The sequence below is a fragment of the Idiotropiscis lumnitzeri genome, chromosome 5 (genome assembly GCF_059441095.1).
Source record: "Idiotropiscis lumnitzeri isolate Australia: NSW breed Sydney's pygmy pipehorse chromosome 5, RoL_Ilum_1.0, whole genome shotgun sequence".
Lineage (NCBI taxonomy): Eukaryota > Metazoa > Chordata > Actinopteri > Syngnathiformes > Syngnathidae > Idiotropiscis > Idiotropiscis lumnitzeri.
The window spans coordinates 4,071,793-4,093,841 of record NC_142395.1 but is presented as its reverse complement, the minus strand read 5'-3'; the positions used below and the strand labels follow the sequence as shown (position 1 = coordinate 4,093,841).

Here is a 22,049-nt window from a genome sequence, read left to right as displayed (position 1 = left end):
GGGTTTCGAGTTTATAATTTCAAGTTTAGACTACTATTTATATACCAGCTGCCTGAATGTACAGTCGATAATTGCAGCAAAAAATGCTGTCAACCCTCCCTATTTATCCAGGGTTCTGTTCCAACCAAACTGAATTGGACTTTCTTGCGCCCACAATAGCTCAGTAAGCTTACACATTTGTGTTTACATTCACAAATAAGCCCTCTGCCGAGCTTCCAAGATCAGACAAGATTGGGAGTTCTCAAATCACTATGGATGTGCATGTTACCTTGACAATGAGAAATAGCGTAAATATACTAAAGGCAGAATATTCATAATGGTATCTTAAAAATCAAGTTTATGTAGCAGCAGTGCTCCTGGGTGATTGCTTGGGTGTATTATAGAAGCTTGAAGCAACACAGTGATAATCTCATTATTATTCGGCACGCCATCCCAATACTCTGCTGCAAGTAATACTGTACAAGACACTGATGCAGTAGAAATGTTGATCTGTTAATTTCTTATAGCCAAGGTGGTTAGATGTAAAATGACTACATTAACTGTAAAGGATGAAAAATGGAAAGGCAGTTAGTCTTGATGACATATGTAAATTAAAAAAATCAAGCTTCCATGATTTAACTTTTGCAGACAAACATGACCTGAATGACTGAGAATCTATATAGACGCACTGTCCATTTGTTTTTAACACAGCAGATGAAATGTTACTTACCGTATTTTTACGGCCATACGACGTGCTGCATCAAAGGGCGCAACACCAGTTGAGGGTGCTATTTCCGTCTTTAATGCATATACTAGGCGCGCCGCACTACAAGGCGCTAGCTCGGCTGACGCCAGCTCACCAGGACTCAATTCCCTACGGGATCGTTGCCAGAGGTATCACCCCATTACAATGACAGATGTCATGAAACTATTAGGGATCACTGTCAATAACAATGACTCTAACCAATAAAAGGTGTCTTGGCAATAGTCTATTAGACAATGTCAGTGGGAACTGAACCCCCGCTGCCCGCACACAACTCAGGCGAGTGTACCACTACACCATCAGTGACCCACCTAAAAGCATTTACAAACAAAACTGCTGAAGACATTCAACGGCAAAGCAAAGAACAAAAGTACTCGACAATATTTAAATACATTTACAAACAAAAGACATTTAAAAGTTAACATTATTCAAAGTCTTCGGCGAGTAGTATATATAAACTGGCAACTCAAGTATTCCATTTAATGTCGAGTCACGCCCCTGTGAGCAATGAAGGCAATTGTCCAGAGAATTCGATGCGACCGCTGAATCCAAGGGATTATTTGCACGTCAACACGAAGATATCAACCTATATAGATGACGGGTGGAATGACAATATTAGGATCATATCATGTAATAGTGTACAAGGCACAAATCCACAACATCCCCAGTACAATACAATACAATACAACTTTATTTATACAGATGATTTTTTTACGTTGGCATACACCGTTCGTCTATAGATATATGGACAATGATTTTAAATTAGATCCACAAATCAGTGATGTTGTTCGATCCAGCTTCTTTCATCTTAGGCAGCCGGCTAGAGTGAAGCCGATTCTTTCCCAACAACACTTAGAAACATTAATCCATGCCTCCGTTACATTTAGGATAGATGACTGAAATGCACTTTATTTTGGAGTCAGCTGGTTCTCCCTCAAGCGCCTCCAACTGGTCCAAAATGCTGCTACTCGTCTTTTAACTGGAGCTCTGAGACAGATCACATCACCCCAATCTTGGCCTCTCTTTACTGGCTCCCAGTGCACTTTAGAGTTTGCTTTAAGATAGTTCTGTTCTCTTCGAATATTCAAATAGCCTTGTGTACCTCTTTGTGCTCCTCCACCCCTACACACCTGCCCGCTGCCTCAGGTCTGTGGACAAAATGCTGCTGGAGGTGTCGAGGACTAAGCGCAGCCTCAGAGGGGATCGTTTCTTTTCTGTTGCTGGTTTTTCCCTATGGGATGAGCTCCCATTAAATGTTAGGCAAGACCCCTCTCTGTCCGATTTTAAAACTTGTTTGAAGACACATTTTTATTCTTTAGCGTTCGACTCAACATGAGACTGTCAGGGTTCGCCGTTCGGCGAAGAGGAGGTGGACCCAGAAAGCGAGGAAGCAGGGAAACGGATAAACTTAAAGGGAATTTATTAAATGAAACAAACAAGGACAAACAACGTGGCGTGGACAAACTAAACGTGACTAAACAGAACGAAAGAAGACAAGTGACGAGGATCGTGACAAAACACCAGGGACCGGGGGCATGAGCATGGAGCATGGAGCAGGAGCGTGGGCATGAGCGTGGGCATGAGCGAGGGCATGAGCGAGGGCATGAGCGAGGGCATGAGCGAGGGCATGAGCGAGGGCATGAGCGAGGGCATGAGCGAGAAGGAGGGTGGTCGTGAAAGTCCGTAACAGGGCGTAGCAGGACTAATGTTCCGACGCTGAGCTGTCGGCAAGGGGTGCTTAAATAGTCCATGATTAGGGGAGCAGATGGGAGTCAGGTGTGCGCGGCTAATGGGGAACAGGTGCGTGGCTGGTGGAGACGGAGTGCTGAGGGGAAACGCCCCTACTCAGCTGACAAACATAAACAAAGTGCACATGGCAGGGAGGTGACGAAAACAATAACAAAAAACACTGACATGACCGACACGGGTCATGATAGAGATTGCCACTGTTCTGATGTTCTTCTGGTGTGTATTGTTTGTTAATTTGCGTGCTAATTTCCTGCTCATTTATATTACACCATATGGGAAGCGTTTTGTTACAGCTCCAGCTGTTGTGAAATGCGCTAAATAAATATAGTTGTATTGTATTGTATTGTATATGTGTGAAAACAATTATTTTGACTCAGTTGTCAAGTGCATGGGTGTGTATGTTTTGAGTAATCTGTTTGATTGATGTGCGCAGCATGTAGCTTTACATGACCTGTAAGAATTGTATGAGGCCAACACTCATCCGCACACTTAACACGGTGTCTTCCCCCACCATGGTGACTATAGAAAAATGACCGAACAAGGCCTACGGGTATTCACCCACAATGGCTTGCCTTTCTCCCAGTCCAAGTCATCTGACCTTCCACTGCTTCCTAGATCTGATTGGACACACTAGGAACATTTGAGGTCATGTGATTTGCTTAAATTCACTTTATTTTCAGTTTGAATATCTTAATTACTATAATTTAATTCTCAGTCATTGTCTTCTTTTTAGGTCAAATCAAACAAAAATAAATACTGTGCCTTGCCTTGATATATATATATATATATATATATATGTATATATATATATATATATATATATATATATATATATATATATATATAATGAATAATAAAGCTGCCTTTTATGTATAACCCTTATAACATTAACCGTATTTTCACGGCCAAAAGACGGTTTCAAATCAAAACCAAAAATATCTCTGAACAGCATACAAAAAACAATGAAACAAAGAAATAAAAGATTAACACAAAGCATGCATCTCTCATGCCATTCATATCTCATAAAGAAAAAAAAAAAACACAAAATGATTACAGCAATGGATTCTGGAAGCCAATCAGCCTCAGCCAATCACATGGCTGTTTAGAGTGATGTGAGTGGTGTGCTTTGGGCAGTGTGGTTTTTTTTCTTTTTTTGCAGTCTGTTGTCTAAACCTGTGATGTTTCTTGCTTGCAATAACATGAATGATAAGACAGACGTCGTGGACAGCTGCCCTTTTGTCCAGCTTTCTCTTGCACCCTCTCCAAATACCGTCTTGACATAATGTATTTGTCACAATCAATTTGGAGCACAGTATTCTCAGACTCTGTCCGGCAGGGTGTGCTAACATGCACTCTTAAATTCCCTAAGAGGATCAGGCCTGATGGACGAGAGAATTGCTTGTGTACAGATTGATGGTTCCCAGTCTATACACAAGGCGCGTCACATTACAAGGCGCCTTGCTTGTTTTGGGGGAAATTTGGGACCTTAAAGTGCGCTTATGGTCGTGAAAATACAGTACACTAAATCTTAGCTCCTTTGAGTAAGTCCGCTTTAAACAGGCATTTCAACTATTCGAAACAAAACAATTCACAAGAATAATAGTGAGACACACTATAGCAGTTTTACCAGTGGCGGTCATTGAATTTCTGACCTGTGCCTTCAGTCAGTATTTAAGTAACCTAACACCAAATAATAAGGTCACATCACAAAATAACGTCCAATATAAACCCACTATATACTTGGGTGGCATTAAATTAGCGGCAGACCTTTGACCAGCTATTATAAAACAAATATATTTTAAACTGTATTTTATTTCTTTTGTAGATATTCAGTGAAATAAAATGAATTAATTATTTCCATGGTGTATAGTTAGCAGTGGTGGGTGGTCAAGGCCTTGAAGGCCTTTGCTGGCCTAAAATAATCAAGAAATCATGATCATATTCTTAAAATTGACGTCATACTATATTCTAGTGTTTCATTTTTGGGTTTTATATATATATATATATTTATATATATATATATATATATATATATATAAATCACTTTTAAAGCGTGCACATTCAAGCCCTTAAACATGTGGTAAAAGTGGGTAGATAAATCAAGGGCATCTACTAGCATAGTAGCATAACGTTTAACTGAAGTGCTACATTTCTTTTGCCTCTATGTGAGACTGAACAAGGCTTTTCAGGAATTCTATGCAGAAAAATGCGGTACATACACCTGCAAATGTGATGGTGACTGAAAGCCTTTCCTTTTGTTTTGCAAAGACTTTGCATACCAGATCTGCAAAAGAATCCCACAAAGTGCACCTCTTGCACTGCTGACAATATGCAAGGTGACACCACTCTTTTCCCCCATTGTTTCTCCTTTTTCTACCAATCTCCTCCCATTTGTCAGAGGAGCTGAAATGAGAACAGGAGGGAGGAGCGGGAGCTGAAATCAGAGTCCTCCCCTTGGAGGTGGAGGCGATTTATAGCATGTTTGTGCATGAGGTGGACGAGTGGGAGGAGTGCTGGAGAGGAAAGGAGGAAAAGAAAAATGAGAGCATGAGACAGCGACATAAGTTGAAGAAGTGGGACAAAAGTCTTCAGAGAGCATAATAAAATACTTGTAGGTTTTTTTTATTTGACTCTGAGACAATGTGGAAATGAACATTAAATAGCAGGAGCAGATCATTTGATTCTGCTGACGTGTTGGAGTTCATGTTGGAGTATTCCAAGTGTTGGAGACGAAATACACAGGTAAGAACAAAGGTCACTTTTTGCACTTGCAACCTCATGGCTCTGTCTTTGATAAAATGAGAGTTGATTATATTTTCATTTTGCTTTTCTGCTTGTCAGAAAAATCCCCAACAATTTGGAATTTATACTAGACTTTCACGTGATGACGAACAGTAATTACCACTCAGTTAACATCAGAGTTTAATTTGTCGTTATATGTTCTGTGACCAACATCACAGTTGGCAGCATAGCTGAAGAGTAGCGCGTTGAATGTGTTGTTTTTGCTTTCTGTGAATGCCCAGAGAATAATGTAATAATAATGTAATTCAAAGCCTTTTCTTCACTACAAATGACGTGAGAGAGATTGCATACAGATTGAGAAAAAAAAATCTTTAGGAGAGGGAAATATTCAAGCAGTTCAATCGGTTTCCCTGTAATAGTAGTTCAACGGTGATAAATTACAAAATCAAATATTGCAAAACTCACAGAGGTAGTCATTTTACAGATTTTGATGATTAATACAATACAATACAATACAATAAAATACAACAGTGAGCTTTTAATGTATAGATTAAGTTATTGTGCACCCCAAGCAGTCCAAGGATGAGCATGCAAATTCGTCTTTGACCCGATGAACAATCCAAAAATCCTGAGAACACTAAGATGCTTTAAATTAATGTTTACAGTGTTGCCTTTCAGCAGCGAGGCTTTGTGTTCAAACTATTATCCATCCCTTAAAAGACAGAAGACCAGAAGATATCTGAACCCCAACTATGTGCAGGGGTTAGGGGCCAAGCCTCAATGCGAATTGTGAAAATTTGTGAGTATCAGACGCCCCTGCACGCCCTATTTGTGCATGTGTGATAACTAATGATTAAAGTTGTATGTAACGTGAGTACAGTGAACCCTCGCTACTTCGCGGTTCACCTTTCGCGGGTTCAGTGCTTCGCGGGTCTAAAAAATATTCGGGGGCATTGTAGTTTCGCCGAGCGGCACGACGGGGCGCTGGAGTGGTTAGACGGCCGGCGTGCGCCGAAGAAGAGTGTGGGCGAAGAGGAGAGTGGACGAAGAAGAGCACGTTCCCCCGGGCACGATTTGGGCCGACGTTTCGCGCGGTTCGGACCGTACCAGAGCTCCGGCCAGCGTGCGTGGCCGTTAAGCCGAAGAGGAACAACTTCCGCCCGGGCACTAGCGGGGCGACATTTCACTCCGTTCGGGACCGGAGGAGACCGGCCGGCGTGCGTGGTAGTTAAGCCGAAGAGGAACAACTTCCGCCCGGGCATGAGCGGAGCGCGAGGCTGTCAGTTATGAATGAATAAATAAATAAATGAAGAATGCCACCTTTCATTTCACAGGGCACACCGGACGGCGTACCAGCAGGTAAAAGTCGAAGTAATTAAATAAATACAAAAAGAAGTAATTGAATAAACACAAAAATAATGGCTGGGGAATAAAAAAATAATAAGTTTTAATAATAATTTGTTTTGTTTTTTTGTTATAACATGAATTTCACTCTCTCTCTCTCTACCCGTATATATATATATATATATATATATATATATATATTTTTTTTTTTTTATTTTTTTTTATTTATTTTTTTAATTTTTTTTTTAAGCATTTTTGAAGGTGCGCCTCTACTTCGCACTTTTTTTTAAGCATTTTTGAAGGTGCGCCGCTACTTCGCGGATTTTCAGTTTTCGCGGGTGGTCTCGGTCCCCATTAACCGCGATAACCGAGGGTTCACTGTACATGATTGTGCTAGATCCATGGTTGAGATTCTCTATCATGGATGTCAAACCTTTTGCAAAGATTTGAGGGAGGTGAAAATGTGTGTGGGAGGCCGACCATTCAGTTTCCATCCATCCATCCATCCATCCATCATCTGTACCGCTTCTCCTCACTAGGGTCGCGGGGGGTGCTGGAGCCTATCCCAGCTCGCTTTGGGCAGTAGGCGGGGGACACCCTGAACTGGTTGCCAGCCAATCGCAGGGCACACAAAGACGAACAACCATCCGCGCTCACACTCATACCTAGGGGCAATTTAGAGTGTTCAATCGGCCTGCCATGCATGTTTTTGGAATGTGGGAGGAAACCGGAGTACCCGGAGGAAACCCACGCAGGCACGGGGAGAACATGCAAACTCCACACAGGATGGCCGAAGCTGGGATTGAACCCACGCCCGATGCTGTCTCTCACTGTGAGGCATTCAGTTTCCAGTTGCTTTTAATTTTTCACGGTGTTCGTTACCAGTCACCTTGTCATAGTTGTCATGTTTCATCTGGTAGTGACTATAGATTTCTTTGAAAAGTGAACTAGGCAGACGCGGTTGTTATGTATTTCAGTGAAAAAAAAAAGATTTCGACTTGCCATGGAAGCAACAGCCGTCTCTGTCCACTTTCTTTTTCTTCGCTACAATCTCCATTTTTAAAATGGTCTGCAAAGGGCCACACAAAGGTCATGCAGCAACCGCCTGTGAGTGGGGCCACAGGACCGCTGCCATAATCTGGTGAAATAGAAAATATGTTGGATGGTTGTTCGTCTCTATGTGCCCTGCAATTGGCTGGCAACCAGTTCAGGGTGTCCCCCGCCTACTGCCCGAAGATAGCTGGGATAGGCTCCAGCGCCCCCTACGACCCTAGTGAGGAGAAGCGGTATAGATAATGGATGGCTGGATGGGTGGATGTATTTTCTACTGTCGTCAACTGTTCTGATCTATGGCAGAATCAGTGGAAATTTGAACACGGTCCGCATTTGGTCCTCATGCCAGACTTTGGACATGGCTGTGCTGTATGATGCTCTCTGTTTTAAATGCTTTGCAAACATCTTTGGCATCCATACGCAATTACAAACCTCTTGAGGTGGCATGAATAATTTGTGGATCAATGGGCTTCAGAAGTAACTTTTTTTTACCATTACCAAATGTGGCTGGTGACTCTCTAAAGTGACCAGTTTGGTGGGGACAACAAATGTTTAATATCAACAATATTTAGACTAGACAAATCAAATTCTTTGAAACACTATAATTATGTACTGTAAGTTCCTTTTGGATTGGATGGTTCATAAAGCTAGTTACTTAAAAGTAAAAAAAAGGTGCAAATGTATAAATTTGAGTATGATTTCCTTCTTTAAAGAAAAAAGTTTAGGAGGGCCAGTGGTCCCCCTATGGGGAGCCGCATGTGAAAAGCCAGATGAGCCCCCACTCTGATATAACAATTTTTCGTAACCCGACATTTTTTGTGTGCATGTTTGCAGGGTGCATCTGACTGTTAAATGGATAAATAAATAAAGTTACTAGTTACCTGTTAAAAAATTTAGTTATTAATGTAATCAAATTGCCGTATTATTAGAGTAATGTTGCTTGAAGACATTTAATTACTTTTCGATTGCTCCAATACCAGATATGTTGAAAGAAATTAATACAACACAAGAACACATCAATATGATGTTTATTTTGATATATTTTTCTTCCACCTCATGGCTGTTTAATATGCATGGTTTTGGAATACTTTTGCTCTGCGGGACATAGATCTGACCGTCATCCGCGCAGCAATGAAACAAAATACCTTGTTTTCGTGGGATGGAACCTAGGGGCAGCAAGTATAACAAAAACGGCAAGGACCCCAAAACGGAACCTTGTGGAACACCACACAACAAAGGGGCAGAGCAGGAACACAGAAGGCCCTGCCTGTCAAATAAGATCTAAACCATTCCCGAGCACTACCACTAATGCCAACCTGAATACTGTCGTCCACTGTGTCAAACGCTGCAGGTAGATCTAACAAGACAAGGCATACAGAGTGTCGTTTGCCTGGAGAATATAATTTAATACTCGTAACAGGACTGACTCTGTGCTATGCATTTTCTTGAATCCTGACTGGAAAAGTTCCATAAGGTGTTGTGTTCATCCAAAAAATATCTTACCTTCATGTGCAGCACCTTTCCCGAATTTTTGAAAGAAAAGGAAATCCTGGAAATGGGTCTAAAATTCATCCGCAACCCTTGATCAAGGCTAGGTTGATCAAGTTGGGGTTGCACCACAGTATGTTTAAAATGTTGGGGGATAATGGCCAAATGCAGTTACCGTGAAGGCCCTCTAACCTCAGTAGCTTGGATTGGCCCCCGAACGAGGGCCAATTATTTTATAAACTAGTTAAGCGAGAATAATGTGATGAACCTCTCATCATTGCCTCTCGCGGGCATGGGGCTAGTGACAATCATTCAATTCGACTCACTTTTCTGGCGAGATAACAAATCTGATCTATGCTCTTCTTTTTAATCTATTAATTGCCTCATCCTAGTTTCATTGGAGCCAACATGTATATTATATCCAAGTGGCTAGTGGTGCTAGCCTTTCGCTGGTGTCTCGACCTGTTGCTTCCCTGAGAGAGTAGCCCCAGGTATACACATTACTGTGGCTGGGTTTTTTGGCTTAACGTTATAAGTGACGTTCTCAAAACTACAAAACTACTACTTCCGACCGAAACAGGAGCTAATAAATAAAGAAAGACCATTGCCGCTGATTAAAAATCTGCTGCAAACCTCAAGTCTGAAAATGTCACTTCAACTGTTTTTAATGTAAGCTCTATATACAGTGATCCCTCGTTTGTCGCGGGAGTTGCGTTCCATAAATAACCCTCGATAAGTGAAATCCGTGAAGTAGTCAGATTAATTTTTCTTAAATTATTTTACAAAAATTGCATTTGATATGATGCGTTGTTGTGGTTTGTTTGTGCGTGTAGATGGGACGTTGTGGTCCTGCAGTGCCACTTTGTGGCATTGCTGCGTTTGTTTTAAGCATGTTATTTCTTCTCTCTTTTTTTTTGTTATTCAACTTCCGGGTTGCTTCACTTTGAGACGTGTGTTCATATGTTGACAGAGGAGCGGTAAAAAAGCCATCTATATTAACACACACGAGGTATAGAGCATTAATGTATAATGTATTGTGGTTTAACATTAGGTGATTTTGCTTTCGTTTTTGCTGTGTTGCCTAAACTATTTACCATCCCCCCATCATCACAAACCGCTTTTTGGGTGTGGAAATAGCAACCGCACATGACTCCTTCATACAATCAGACTTCAGGTTCGACTGAGTGACTTAGTAAGTGAGCAGCATGGTGTGCCGCTGCATTTACGCATGACACACTCGCCCAAGCAGAAGAAAAAGTAGTTCCCTCCAATCGTGTATAATTCTTCGGCAATATCTAAATGGGTTACAGATTTTCTCCAGTGTTCCTGTTGCAGAAATACTCAATGACTAAAATATCAAAAACAGTCAAGATTTTTGATCAAAGAATTTATCATTCTCCATAAAGATCTGTGATCTGAGGTATTTTTATTTCAGTATCGATCTTCACATCATTACTCTCATTACAACTCTCAAGAAGATTGATTGCTTTGCTAATCTCAATTAGCAACTGCCTAATCATCGACTGCGCTGTTGGTTTCTGATACATCGACGTTCATTTACCTTTGACCATGTTATTTGTGGAGCCTTCACCAGGATCTAAAGATACATCAGCTGAGAATCTATTGTTTTTACAGCTACAATTAGAACTCATGAATATCAGTGTAGCTCTGGAAAAACAAAAGGGAATGGAGAGGATTAAAGTATTTTTCTATAGTTCATCATATCATATTTCTTCTTTCTAGACTTGCTGGGTTTATGAGCATTAAGCAGTGGAAATGCCGGTGTACCCCTCCTTCCAATTCTAAGCCTTGCACATGTTATCCTCACTTTACATTTATATATGTATATATTAGTGCTGTCAAGTGATTAATTTTTTTAACTAATTAATCACAAAAAATTCCATGATTCATTGTGATTAATCACATTTTTCAACTACTATTTTTTGCGAAGCTTATAACAGATATTTACTTGAATAATATCTTGGAATTGATGCAAAATCACCAAATATGAGGTATATTTAATTCAAAGACTGTTCGAATAGCTTTCTTGGATTCGTGAATACGATCTAAATGGAGACATTGTTGCAGACGTTTATTTTCGAAACATTTCTCATAACTGCCCAAAAGCGCCACACTCCAGCAGTGTTGGTTTGCAAGGCCCAGTGGTAGCTTAAACACAGTTTTTTGTTCTGAGACGTGCTAAAGACAGCTAATCTGGCACAATATTTGCAAAGTATGCAAATTATTTTTTAAGTAAATCAAACTGAGTTAACTGAGTTAAAATATTTAACTGAGTTAAATTTTGTTCATATATATATCTATATATATATATAAATATATATAACTGTTTGAGGGGGCGTTTTTTTTTTTTTTTTTTGCATCTTTCAAATTCAAATCTTAAAAATTATTATTATTATTATATTATTATTAAATTTGACTTATGGTGAGTCTTTTTCATCATCTCTCTTATTTACACTTGTTATACTATCTGTAATGTCCCTACATTTTCTTTTTACTTGTTTCTGATTTAACACTTAGACATACCTTCCCCCCCCAAAAAATCTATATGCATTTAATTCATCATAGTTACACTTTTGCGATAACAGGCACTAGAACAATTTCTTAATTTTTCTAAGATTAAAATCTTAGATTGAGGATCTCAAAAGGCAGCACAGTGTAAACTAGTGAACTAGCAAACTACTCCCTAAACTTCAATAGCTGCAAGTGATCCTGATGGACTCGTTTTTTTTGTTCCTTCCTGTCAGCAGAAGAAATCTCCACTTCAAATAAAAATGGCTTAATTTAATAAGAGTGTTGAATGAAATCGTTCCCTTTTCTGAAAATTGTCAAAGGATGCAATCTGGTAGAAAATGTAAAAAAATAGATAAATACACATGTTCAAGTGTTCAGTCTTGAATAAAACTAATTTCATCCAAATTGCATGATTTGTGCAGTGCATATCAAGGGTTCAAGTTTAAATTGTCCAATATTTGATGAAAACAGTAGTGACGTACTTAAAAAGATGGAATGGAAAATTACAAAATTAGTCAATGATGTCCACCCTTGGTTTAGTTTTAATTAATTTGCATTAACACAGCTAAATTGGTTAAAGAAAGAAAGAACGTACGAACGAATGAAAGAAACGAACGAACAAACAAACAAGCGAAGAAGCAAACTAAAAGACAAAAAATGGCCAAGATATATCACAAAGGTATAACATGGCGCTGTGCACTTAGTTGTATCCTTCTCCTTCTTTCTAAATATTGAAACTCTGCAGGTATGAGAAATGCCACTGTGTTTAATGTGTTTTTAAATAATGTTTCTTGTTCTCCTTCCCAGATGAAAAGATGCACCCTACCTGAGTTGCCATCTACACTCTTCTCTCTCACCCAGTACCCTTGACCTTTGGCCGTCATAGCTCGCAGTCACCATCCCATCATGACATTGCTGTGCCGTGGACGCCTCAAGCTTTTAGTAGCATCTTTAACGACCATTGTGCTCCTTACTGGGCTATACCTGCTGTCTGAGAACCTGGAGAGTGAGTACAAATTTACACAGAAAATCGCAGTATGGGCAAATTGTTTCAGGGTATTAAGTAGTGGAGACTTGTTATTGAGATATGATCAAATCATACGAATGAAACATATGAGAACAGAAACATTTCTACGGTATGGTTTGATATGGTATGGTATGGTATGGTATGGTATAGTATGGTATGGTATGGTATGGTATGGTATGGTATGGTATGGTATGGTATGGTATGGTATGGTAGGGCTTATGGGCCCAATTCAGTTGAGTTTGAATTTTCCTTTCTAGTATCATTGGCAGCTATTTAAGTCGAGCAAATTGCAGTCAGCACTATATTGTAATTTGAACCATGAAAGCATAATCAGCAGTGGCATTATTCTTTAATCAGTCACACATACACATGCACGAATAAATTGTCAGAATGAGATTAGTTATTGCCGTATAACCGCTCTTCTTACATATTCTTGTGGAGTTGCATCTGGTTAAACCAGAGATAGGCAACCCGTGGCCTATGGGCACACTATGGGTTAATCAATTCAATAAATTAATAAATAAAATAATACTTTTTTTTTAAACAAACTCCTCGAAAAATCATTCAAACGTTCAATAAATGTTTTCAATGAAAAATGAGAAAGTTGTGTGGGTCTTATCCTGGGAAATCGCCAATCACCACCATATATGTGTTACGCACGGTGGGTATGTCCGATGCCAGGATAATCGTCGTGCCTTGCATGTGTAACAAAGTGCTGACGGAATTAACTTAAGCGCCAACGGGACGATATGCCTCATAGTTCATGCACCAAGCCTCCTTTGAAACCTTTGTCTCTGCACTCCTTACTGACCATTGGGACAACAGAGTGCAGTCTGTAAACGCCTTTAATTCATCAACAAAATAATTCCTTATCCTCTTTTCTCTTTTCACAGATGGTAGGTCCCTGTTCCTTCCTCCCTGTTTGGTGGACACAACAGCATCTCAGTTCTTGGAACGGGCCATCCTTGAGGCACGGGTTCGCGAGGTGGAAGAAGAGAACAGGCAGATGAGACTACATCTTAGCCAGTCACAGAGCACTGCTACCCAGTCAGCTGAGAGAAACTATGGCAACCAGCAATGGGGTGCCTCTGCTGACACTGGACCAGATGACGCATACATCACAGAGGAAGAGAAGAACAACCACACTGAGTGTTCCAGATTGCCTGCTGTCCAGAAGTGTGAGGTAAAGAAAATCATGTACTTTTTCCCAGAATAAAAGTCTAAGGTTTTCAAGGGTCTTTTAGTGTTTCCTAAAAGCCAGAAAGTTGCCATTTGAAATGACTATAGTTTTGTGTCCCATATTTTTTGCGGGGGAATGTAAAAATGACGCTGGTTGCTGGGTGCCTCTTCCAAATGATGCAAGTCTATCTCCAAGTATGATAAAAGCGCAAGTGCTTTGCTGACGAATAGCCTGAAGCCTTGAGTCGGCAGTCAATTAGCAAACTGACTGCAAATGTCGTGCATTTCGTCGCTGGAATGGATGCCCATTTTTGGGCCGGAGGACACTGGATGAGAATTTTTTTTTTAAAAGGACGGATTAGGCAAGGGTGGCACGGTGGTGGACCGGTTAGCACGATCGCCTCATGGTGCAGAGATCATGGGTTCGATTCTGGCTCCGGCCTTCCTGTGTGGCGTTTGCATGTTCTCCCCATACCTGCGTGGGTTTCCTCCAGGTACTCTGGTTTCTTCCCACATTACAAAAAACATGCGTGGCAGGTTGATTGGACACTCTAAATTGCCCCTGGGTATGAGTGTGAGTGCGGATGGTTGTTTGTCTTTGTGTGGCAGGCAACTAGTTCAGGGTGTCCCTCGCCTACTGCCCAAAGCCAGCTGGGATAGGCTCCCGTAACCCTTGCGAGGAGAAGCGGTACAGACGGATGGTTGGATGGATGGATGGATTACGCAAGGCCAAAAGTGGGTTTTTGTTTGTTTCTTTGAGTACCATGTGCACAGAAATCAAATATTTGCACTCGGGGCAGACTGAAATCTTATGTTCTCTCTCCTTCTCTCTCTCTCTCTCTCTCTCTCTCTCTCAGGGATATGCACACTGTTTGAAGAAGCAATTGAGAACCAAAATAAGCATCTTAAGTTGCGTTTAATTTGAGCAAGGAGATAAAGTCCAATAATTAAACATGGAGTTGGGAACATAATGATATGGGGCTGTTTCTCTTCCTCTGGTTGTGGTGAGCCTGTCTGTGTACAAGATACTATGGATAGTGAAATACGTTGACATCCTGAAGAGGAACCTCTTCAAGTCTACAAAAAGCCTGAACCTTGAGAGGAGGTTCACCTTTCAATGGGATAATGTTCCAAAACATAGAGCTTGAGTGACACAAAAATGGCTCAAGAAGAAAAAGTGAAGGTTCTAGACTGGCCAAATCGAAGCCCCTGTCTTAACCCAGTCGAAAACCGTGAACCAAAGATCACCAAGGAACATAACTCAGCTGAAGCAGTATTACAAAGGGGAAACAATATTGTGCAAAACTCATTGTTGGCTCCCCAAAGTGATGAAGACGCGTTGCCAAAGGTGCTGCAACCAAGGTGTCATGACCCGTCTCGGTCATGTCAGTGTTTTTGTTATTGTTTTGTCAGCTGTGTAGGGCGTCTCCCCTCAGCACTCATTCCCCACCAGCCACGCACCTGTTCCCCGTTTACCGTCACACACCTGATTCCCAACTGCTCCCCCAAATTACCGGACTATTTAACCACCCCTTGCCGACAGCTCTGCGTCGGAACATTGCTCCTGCTACGCCCGCGATACGCGATTGCCCCTCTCACGGAGATTACCACCCTCGCCTTGTCTGCTCCATTGAGGACTGTCACGGACGCTCCCCGATCTCGTTCTTGCTCACGTTCACGTTCCTCAGTATTTGTCACTCTCTTTGTTCCTCGTTCTCGACCCAGTGTAGTCACGTTTTAGGTTGCCCCTTTGTTATTTTTTGCACCCTGCCACGTTGTTTGTCTTTGTTTGATTCAGTTAATAAACTCCCTTTAAGCTACCCTTTTCCCCTGCTTCCTCGCACCTTGGGTCCTTCCCCAACTCGCCGACCGGCGATCCTGACACAAGGACTGACTATGACTTGATGACTTGGTGTGAATACTTTTGCAACAATGAAACACAGACTTATGCAATATCTCCAGTAAAGAGCACTTATGAACAAACACATTGTTGTGTTTGTGCTATTTCTTAACATGTGAACAGGTGAAACACACATTTCTTTTGTTCTGTGCTCAGAAATAGAGTGTTGCTCAAAGGTATGAATACTTTTGCAACCCATTGTATATTTTAGCAAACATTTTCTGGGTCATATTTATGTCATTGGACAAATTCACACAAGCATTACCTGGAGGTGTGTGTAGTAAGATTTCACCACAACGCAGCAATGAATAGTATAATGCACACGAAAATCAAAGCAACTCAATGCGATGAATATTAGAGAGTTGCTTTACAATTCCATTGACATTTTGAGGAGGTAATTCATTTTTGTGTCATGTTTGTGTTTGCAATTCCCGAGAGAGCAAGAGTATACACGTGTACATACTGAATATACACTCTGTGACATCTAAAGTTTCATGTTTCCACAGGTAATTCATGTCGCCTGTGTTTGTGCTGGACACAAAGCGAGTAGAGACACGGTCACATTGGTCAAGTCTGTCCTCTTCCACAGGTGAGACATGTATTATTTATTTTCAGAACATTCGTAATGGGTGTCATTCATCTAGCATGGAAAAAAATGACTGAAATCTGAAAACAAAAAAATTATTTGAACATTTTAAATGTTCGTGAAGTATCGATCTGGACTTGAGCCTAAAATTTCAAGCTAAGACTAATTTCAAGTAATGACTTACATGCTGCAAGCCCCACACCCACAATGGTCAATGGCAGCCATGTTTTTCGAAGTGACAGTACTCATAATCTAAGAGACATTGTGTGTCACTCCTTAAGGCTGTCTTCCAAGTTTAGTCGTGACATTTGAAAATACCACAAGGTAGTATTACACGATCATATATACAAGTGACTTTCGGCCTTTCTCTGTCAGGGGTCGCCACAGTGAGTCACTTGCATGACAAAATTGTATGAACATGAGATCAAATTGCAGGGTTCGATTCCTGCTCCGGCCTTCCTGTCTGGAGTTTGCATGCACCTAGCCTCTATTCCCAGGGGTGTCAAACTTTAGTCCTCGAGGGCCGGTGTCCAACACGCCTGATTCAAATGAACAGGATACTTATCAGGCTTCTTCAGAGCTTCCTGATTTGCTGATCATTTGAATCAGGTGGGTTGCAGCCGGGAGAGCTAGGAAAGTCCCTCCAGGGCTGGATCTCGACACCACTGTGTCTATTCTATTAGCCCTGACCGTGTGCCAGCTAGCACTAAACAACTTGTCAAACATAGCTAACAACCTGGCTTCTAGCATTGTTGTTTGGTCCGACAGCCAGCTCTACAGAGAGCGTTTCAACCCACAACTCAAAACATGTCATTGCACTAAAGTACGTCTTGTTTGTCATGAACGCGTATTTCAAGTGGGAAGGGACAAGAAAAGACGTAAGGGGTGGTATCGGGATTGGGCCAAAATTGTCCCTAGGTATGATTGTGAGCGTATATGGTTGTTTGACTTTATGTGCCCTGCGATTGGCTGGCAACCAGTTCAGGGTGTACCCCGTCTTGAGAGTGTAGACAGCTGGGATAGGCTCCAGCATGCCTGCAACCCGTATGAGGAGAAGCGGCTCAAATAATGGATGGGTGGTTGAATGTGGATGGATTATTCTATGGTGCATAGACCGTTTTTTAAACTACATTGCGCTGGAATTAAAAGTGAAGGTTATCACAGGCTTTTGAGAAGAAGGCTATTGCTTTACAAAATCTTTGATTTGAATGGTGTGCACAAATGTGGCGACTCTGTAGGTTGTGCTAATTTGTTATGAGGATATGATCAGATACAATAAATTTTCTAAAAATTGTCTCATGATTAATGATCAGGTCAGCGAGTTATGGTCAATCAGCTGCAAAAATGTTGTTTTGGTCAATGTGTTGAAACCAATTTGGCTCAAACATTCTGCAATGTTTTTTTGAAAGAAATTAGATTAATTCCATATTATTTTCACTTAATTGAGCAGAGTTTTTCCCCACCTCAATTTTCCAGGCGAAACCCTCTTCAATTTCATTTTATCACTGATGCTGTGGCCAACCAAACTTTGAGCTCCTTGTTTCATTCCTGGATGATCCCCTCTGTGCAAGTTAGCTTTTATGATGCAGAAGAACTCAAGGTAAGAGTATGCTAGGCACGCACAACTGTCAACCTTTGTCCCAACAGTTGTCCAATGCCCTTGTCCTACAATGCCCTTGCCTTCTCATGTTAGTAAAACAGAGTCACTCCCATTAACATATCAAAAGAAAATCTGTCCAAGGGAGCTGATTCAAGGTTGATAAATGTGTTCTTGTACAAAAATGAATTAAGTGAAAAACGTCAATATAAAAACTCAACAGTGAAGATAACGCTAATACATGAGGTCGCAACCTTTACGTGTGAAATCAGATTTGTCTCAATTAATATTGTTTGCCAGTGGAATATTGGACTTGGACGTGTCTGAATAAATGCATGTTCCTTCAAGATTAGGTGGAGGATAATTATCAGTTTAACCCAGCGACAAGCAGTGAGGTTCATGACTAGTGAGGCACTACTCCTATACAATACCACACAATACAACTATTTATGTAGCCCATTTCACAACAGCTAAAGCTGTGACAAAACAATTTCCATGTGGTGTAAAATAAATTAGCAGGAAGTTAGAACACAAGAACCTGAAATAGACGATTAACTTAAATTTCAGCTTTGACACTAATTGAAACATATTTCAAATAAGGCCAAATTGTTTTTCAAAGCTTTTAATTATGTTTCCATCAATTCCACATCATCCAACTATGTGATTGCAAGAAAAACAAAAGATCAAGTTCATTGTTTTTGAGTTTTTATTTCAGTTCTTTTTGCAGATCTCTCTTTTTTTGAGTAAAAAAACACATGGTCTTTCCTAAGTAGTTAATGTTATGAAAGCCTAAATTAACTAACCAAAGCCTGTGGTAGGATAACTACATGTCTGATGTTTCTAACAAACCAATCCATGTCAAAATCGGTAGAAAATTGAATGACTGAAATGAATTTATGGGAACCAAACACAGTTATCTCAATACAAGTAAATGAAAAGCTTCTCACAGCTCATCCTCAACCAGCCGAAGCTTCCTCTAATGCAGGGGTCACTGATTCTGGTCTTCGAGGGCCCCTGTCCTGCATGTTTTAGATGTGTCCTTCCTCCAGCACACCTGATTCTAATGATGAGCTTGCTGATAAGTTGATCATTTGAATCAGGTGTGTTGGAGGACCAGCGTTTGTGGCCCTTGCTCTAGTGCACAGGTGTCAAACTCAAGGCCCGGAGGCCAGATCTGGCCCGCGACCTCATTTTATGTGGCCCGCAAAGGTCAAATCATATGCTTCAACTTCCTGTTTCTAGAACACTTTCTTTACTTTTAACATCGCGATATGCGATTTGCCATTTATTCGTTACCAATCCCCCCCTTTAAAATTAATTGAGGAATTGTTGAACAAACAATTACTAACTGGGTTCTGATTTCAAAACTGGCTTTCCACCCATTTGTTGTTTATAAGTGATAATGTAAGGTAATCATACATTTATATGTGTTCACATGTCGTAACGGCCCTCTGAGGGAAACCAGAACTACGATGTGGCCCATCCACAAAAATGAGTTTGACACCCCTGCTCTAGTGGTAATGTTTGTCTATGGGCTTCTTCTGCACATTGCGCCAATGGAGCAAAGTCCTGCCACATGCAAGCAGTGCCACAGTACTTTCTGGGCTCTCGCTTTTCTGGGTGTAAGAGTGACTAAATATGTCACAAACATTGATGAAATATATTACACAGACCAGTGAACGTCAGCATGTGTGGTAAGTGTGTGATAAAACATGTTTATTGGTGATAGAATGACAAACAACAACATCATTTGTGTGAGTCTATGCGCCAACGGCCTGAGCAGGCAATGAATGTGTGCGTGGTCACTGGAAGCATAGACTGTGCAAAGCTTCACTTCACTTCCTGCCCATGTATTTGAAGGTGGAAATATGCACATTCAGATCTGTTAATGATTTTTGTTCTGCTTGGCTGTCGACATAGGCGGACGCTTCTGCTTATTCTCCTCTCCTCCTGTGTCTTCCCTGCTGTCCTTGTAGTCTTGTGTCTTAACTAATACCCCGGCCCGCTGCATTTCTTCCAAAAATCTAACTATGGATTTGTTTAGCTTGTCTCTTGCCACAATTGATTTTCTTGAGACACTGTGCAAATTGGTCAACAACGTGGAGATGTTGGTGAATCGTCTTGAAGAATTGGTTGCCAATTCAGCTAACTGAGAGGCCCCAAAAGAACTCAAGGTTAACTGCAATTACTTCAGCCTCTTACCAAGACAACCGTTATCAGGACTTTCACCTGAAAGTGATGCTGTCCGATGCTTGTCCTTCACCTCCCACATCCTCGTGTGTCCTATGTTTTTGTTTAGGTAGCCATGGCTGCCTTTTGCATGCTGGCTGGGACATCGGCACCGACTTGACGCTACACAATTCACTACTCCACACAATGCATACACATTTCTGACTTGTCACCACGCCTTTGTGGGCTTTCCCACGCCCGCCCCCTCCCCGTAATGGCCAAGGTAGACTGCTAATGTGCTAGCCTTGAAATGGCTGAACTGATAGATGGGCTGCCTGGTTGTCACATAACACAGAACTAAATTTCAACATAATTTATTAATTAGAATGAATGAAATAATTTACTATGTTTACATGCTGTCATCCATCCATATAAATGCACACAATAATTTTAAAATTCAGTCCTGGGGTACTCCTTTTGTAACCCGATTATGTGTGCATATATACACTAATCGGAATACCCTGATTGCACAAGACACGTTGCGCATGCTCAACCGCAAGGAGTCTAAAAAGTGTTTGACTGGCTGCTGTTTTCCACGTAACTCACCGGAAATAAACAATATATGTGTTTGTGTTTTAATTTCCGGCTAATTTATATGACATCATATGAATAGCACCAGCTGTTGTGAAATGCGCGCTATAAATAAAGTTGTATTGTATTGTTAAAAAATGGCAAAAGCAAGAGTATGTACGACACCACACTTTTGGAGTGAGGCGGTAGAAAGGAAGGAAGCGGAAGAACAAGCAGCGATGAGGTATAATTGTGTCACATGTAAACAGACTCAGCACTGACAAAAGATCATTCCAAAAATTCCTAATAAATGACAAAATTGGCCAAGTAAATAAAATATTTCAAATAAACAATTTAGTTAATATACCTTATTTGTATGTATATGTGAACTGTTTTATGCAACTCCATTATATAGTGAAAGTAGTACTCAAAAAGACACTTTTGCAGCATACTTTGGAACACATTAAGGGGAAGGGATGACACAAAATGGAAAAATATCTTCCAAGGTTGAATTTCTGCTCTCTTTCTCTCCTTTGTGTCTATGCTTGCGTGCGTGGGTGATCGAGTGCATGTTTGTAGTTGTGTCTGTGACATCTTTTGATGCATTCACACCATCACATTCTCCTTCCTTGCTAATCTTTACGCTGTATGAAAAGGCCTTTGTGCTGAGAGCTGCTTAGACCTGCAGCGGCTTTCCATTAACGCTCATTAAACTGAAAAAAATCAGCCAAGACTTAAAGCCAATTATATTTGCATGCTTGTATACAGATCCGAGTACTGAATGAAGAAAGTTCATTAAAGCGAGCTATTTGTAGACATGCACATAGAGCGTTTCTGTAAATGTTTTCCATTTGAAAATATTTTGTTTAACCTCAGTTTTTCGGCCACGCTGTACATTTCTCAGTTGCGGCCAACAAGTGCATTTTTTGTTTCAGCCCGCAAGACTTACAAGACACAAAAGAAAAATCACGATGGGTACACGCTCCATTGGATAAAAGAGCACTAATCGGGGTTATCTTCATGTCGTTAGTTTTGATAGACCAATCGCCGCTTGCCGTTACAGATTTGGACCAGCAGCAGCGTGACCATGGAATGGAAGCAATGCAAAGTGATTTTTAATCAGATTATTATGCTCTGTAATATGCAGACAACAACTGTGTGCTCGTGAAAACTTTATTCATCATAGAAGTTTGAGGACAATATGAACTAACACCATGACACTTTACAGCACCGTGTCATAACACTTGTTGCAATACGGAATATAACATACTCCTTAACGCTAACTAAATTTTTATTTGTCTGTTAAGCAGTCCATCAAAAAGTCTTCATATGAAAATTGTCAGTGGGACTAAGAAAATTGGGACCTTCTCC

At 40.8% G+C, this 22,049-nt stretch overlaps 1 protein-coding gene and 1 long non-coding RNA gene across 4 annotated transcripts in view; both read left to right on the top strand.

The window, feature by feature from the left end:
• The window catches only part of large2 (LARGE xylosyl- and glucuronyltransferase 2), a 51,727-nt gene that overhangs the window by 9,675 nt on the left and 20,003 nt on the right, over positions 1-22,049 (top strand). For 2 of the 3 annotated variants that reach the window (XM_088297052.1, XM_088297050.1), the window contains exons 1-5: positions 5,008-5,233; positions 12,458-12,656; positions 13,571-13,860; positions 16,263-16,345; positions 17,819-17,942. In XM_088297052.1, the coding sequence (XP_088153178.1) occupies positions 12,557-12,656; positions 13,571-13,860; positions 16,263-16,345; positions 17,819-17,942 (597 nt within the window). In that variant the 5' untranslated portion in view covers positions 5,008-5,233; positions 12,458-12,556. Of the gene's footprint in view, positions 1-5,007; positions 5,234-12,457; positions 12,657-13,570; positions 13,861-16,262; positions 16,346-17,818; positions 17,943-22,049 lie in introns of those variants that run through there. The other variant, XM_088297051.1, reaches the window with a different exon arrangement.
• On the top strand, positions 13,872-15,676 carry LOC148336008 (uncharacterized). Its single transcript, XR_015843282.1, has 2 exons — positions 13,872-14,591; positions 14,714-15,676. It is a non-coding gene; the product is annotated as an uncharacterized LOC148336008 (long non-coding RNA).